This window comes from Eimeria mitis, genomic scaffold, assembly GCF_000499745.2.
Source record: "Eimeria mitis Houghton genomic scaffold, Emh_scaff2090, whole genome shotgun sequence".
NCBI classification, from domain to species: domain Eukaryota; phylum Apicomplexa; class Conoidasida; order Eucoccidiorida; family Eimeriidae; genus Eimeria; species Eimeria mitis.
The window spans coordinates 1-224 of NW_013570414.1; the positions used below are offsets into that span (position 1 = coordinate 1).

General features: G+C 57.6%; 1 protein-coding gene across 1 annotated transcript in view; it reads right to left on the reverse strand.

Moving 5' to 3' along the window:
* Positions 1-113: 113 nt before the first annotated feature.
* EMH_0048450 (uncharacterized protein) overlaps positions 114-224 on the reverse strand; it is a gene marked incomplete at both ends in the record, with an annotated part of 5793 nt that continues 5682 nt past the window's right edge. Inside the window, one exon of the mRNA XM_013496408.1 lies at positions 114-222. Coding sequence (XP_013351862.1) covers positions 114-222 — 109 coding nt within the window. The remainder of the gene's footprint in view (positions 223-224) is intronic.

The following is a 224-nucleotide window of genomic DNA, read 5'->3' on the forward strand; positions in this document are numbered from 1 at the left end:
CAAAAACAAAAACAGTTTAATAAATATCTGCAGGCGGCGGTGCTATTGCTGCTGCTGCTGCTGCTGCTGCTGCTGCTGCTGCTGCAACAGCAGCACGAGATATACATTGTTGACTACCTGGCAGCAGCAGCAGCAGCAGCAGCAGCGCGCAGCCGCTGCACCAGCGAAACCCGCAGAGAAGACAGCAGGCGTCGATGCTGCAGCTCTCCGCCGCAGCATCGCTG